Source organism: Otolemur garnettii, unplaced genomic scaffold (assembly GCF_000181295.1).
Source record: "Otolemur garnettii isolate 467f Iridium unplaced genomic scaffold, OtoGar3 scaffold00043, whole genome shotgun sequence".
NCBI classification, from domain to species: Eukaryota; Metazoa; Chordata; class Mammalia; order Primates; family Galagidae; genus Otolemur; species Otolemur garnettii.
The window spans coordinates 4,092,241-4,094,561 of NW_003852438.1; the positions used below are offsets into that span (position 1 = coordinate 4,092,241).

At 30.1% G+C, this 2,321-nt stretch overlaps 1 protein-coding gene across 7 annotated transcripts in view; it reads right to left on the reverse strand.

Moving 5' to 3' along the window:
- The window catches only part of ZC3H13 (zinc finger CCCH-type containing 13), a 152,982-nt gene that overhangs the window by 98,545 nt on the left and 52,116 nt on the right, over positions 1–2,321 (reverse strand). For 6 of the 7 annotated variants that reach the window (XM_023513718.1, XM_012805634.2, XM_023513717.1 and 3 more), the window contains exon 11: positions 168–307. In XM_023513718.1, the coding sequence (XP_023369486.1) occupies positions 168–307 (140 nt within the window). Of the gene's footprint in view, positions 1–167; positions 308–2,321 lie in introns of those variants that run through there. The other variant, XM_023513721.1, reaches the window with a different exon arrangement.

A 2,321-nucleotide genomic window follows, 5' to 3' on the forward strand; every position in this document is an offset into this window, starting at 1 on the left:
GGAATAGAGAAACCTTTCATCAGAACTACTAATAAAAAAAAGTTGATAAGATGATTTTGGGATTTGGTCTTGCTGGAATTAATAAATTAAAATATGAAAGGAGGATGATTAAATCAAGGGCATTAAACATTCCTAATGACATGCCAAGCTATTCCAGAAACAGCCACCTGAGCTTCTTCACAAGTGGGCCTGATGTAACTCTGTGGCAGCAAGAATCCATGATTGCCTGTATCTCGAAGTTCAATTGTAAACGAATACTTGACGCCCAAATCATAGATCCAATCATCTGAACCTCCAGGAGCTAGGTCTAAAAGAAGAAAGAAATTACTTTTTGAAATATAGATGTTTCGAATTAATTAACAAACTGGCAATTTTTTCTCAAAAATAGCTTTGGCTTTTTGTGATTATGGAATAACCTCACTTTCTTGTACAAAATGGAGATTGAAGAAAAACACATTAAGGAAGAAAAGAAGAATTTCCCATAACTCTACCATAATCTTACCAGGGTAATTATCCAATAATTACCAATAATGTTTTCAGTGCTTTTTTGAAAAATCAATGCATGCATTCATATACTCAATATTTTTTACTACGTAAATAATACTATGGTATATGCAGTTTTGTAACATTTCTAAATATAATAATCATACAGTATTTGAATATAATATTAATGAGCTCATATCTACATAATCATTTTCAATGATCTCATAGCATTGCATTGTAAAGCTAGATGCAATTAATTTAAGTAACTATTACCTTTTTTCTTAACTTTACAATGAGCACCCTTGTTTATATATAATTGCTTCTTTATTTTGTTAGAATATTCTTTCCAAGAAGTAGATTTACTAATCTAAGGGTAAGTACTTTTTAAAATACACATTCTCAAATAGACTTCCCCCAAAATGAACTAATTTATACATCCATGAACAGGGTATAAATATGCCCATTTTCTCCTCTGGCACCATCAGTAGGAATTAAACATTATGTGTCTTTGATGACTAGTGAGTTGCACATTTTATTTGGCATATTTATTGCCTATCTTTATATTTTCTATCTTTTCTCATTTTTTTACTGGGTTAATTTTATCCATTGTTAATAAGAGCAACATTAGTGTTATTAGCCCTGGGTAACATGCAGAGAATATTTTTCTCTCATTTGGTTATCCAGCTTCAAATTTAGTTTATGGCAGGGTTTTTAATTTTAAATTTTATATTTGATTTTTATCTGTAATCTGGGAAAACACACTTTAGCAATCCAATTTTTTTCTGGGTAATTTGTCAGGTTTTCTAAACTCAGTAATTAAATAATAACATTCTTAACTGGTTTGAAATGCCTTCTTTATGAGATATAAGATGGCCTTATATTTGGGAGTGTCTTTCTTATATTTGTCACTTATATATAGTGTCTTTTTTTTTTTTTTTTTTTTTTTGCAGTTTTTGGCCAGGGCTGGGTTTGAACCTGCCACCTCTGGCATATGGGGCAGGCACCCTACTCCTTTGAGCCACAGGCGCCACTGTGTATGTAGCATCTTATATAGTGTCACTCTTATATTTGAGTGTATTTCTATACTTACAATTACCTTTTAGTGATATGTCCCTTCTAGGCCCAGTTCCATGTTGTCTTAATTGCTGTAAGTTTATAATGCGCTTTAATATCTAATTTGGACATGGGCCAAATTGTCTCTTACTGTTATTTTCAGAATTTTACAAGCTCTTCTATGAATTTATTCTCTCAAATTAACTTCAATTTTTTAAGTGTTCATTAAGATTGTATTAAAAATACCAATAAAGATTAATTTATAATATTTTATGTTGCTTTCCCACTGAGAAACATGGTAGATTTGTTCTTTTATTTGTCTTTATGTCGAGGAGTACATTTTCTATGTCTCATATAGGGCCTATGAATTTATTGTGTGTGTGTACATGTATACATTTAATAATAGATCCAAAAAATATATATAATATATTTCTATATGTGTGTATGTATGTATATGTGTATGTATGTGTACATGTATATATTTATATACATGCAATGAGGGGCAGTGAGATCTTTTTTTCCATTTTATTTTCTACATGAGTTTTGATGGATAAGAAAGTTATAGATTTTTTGTGTATGTTTAGTTCATGGCCACCTTACTCAACTCTGATTGTTACTAATATTTTTGGTTGATTTTCTTGTTTTCTACAGGTAGAAAATTATATAATATACAGAGAACAATCACTTTTTCCTCTTTCATATATCCAAACCATATTTGGATTATGGTTGTTTCATAAGAACTGTTTATAATATCAAAAATATCCATCAACAGTGTATTAGGTAAG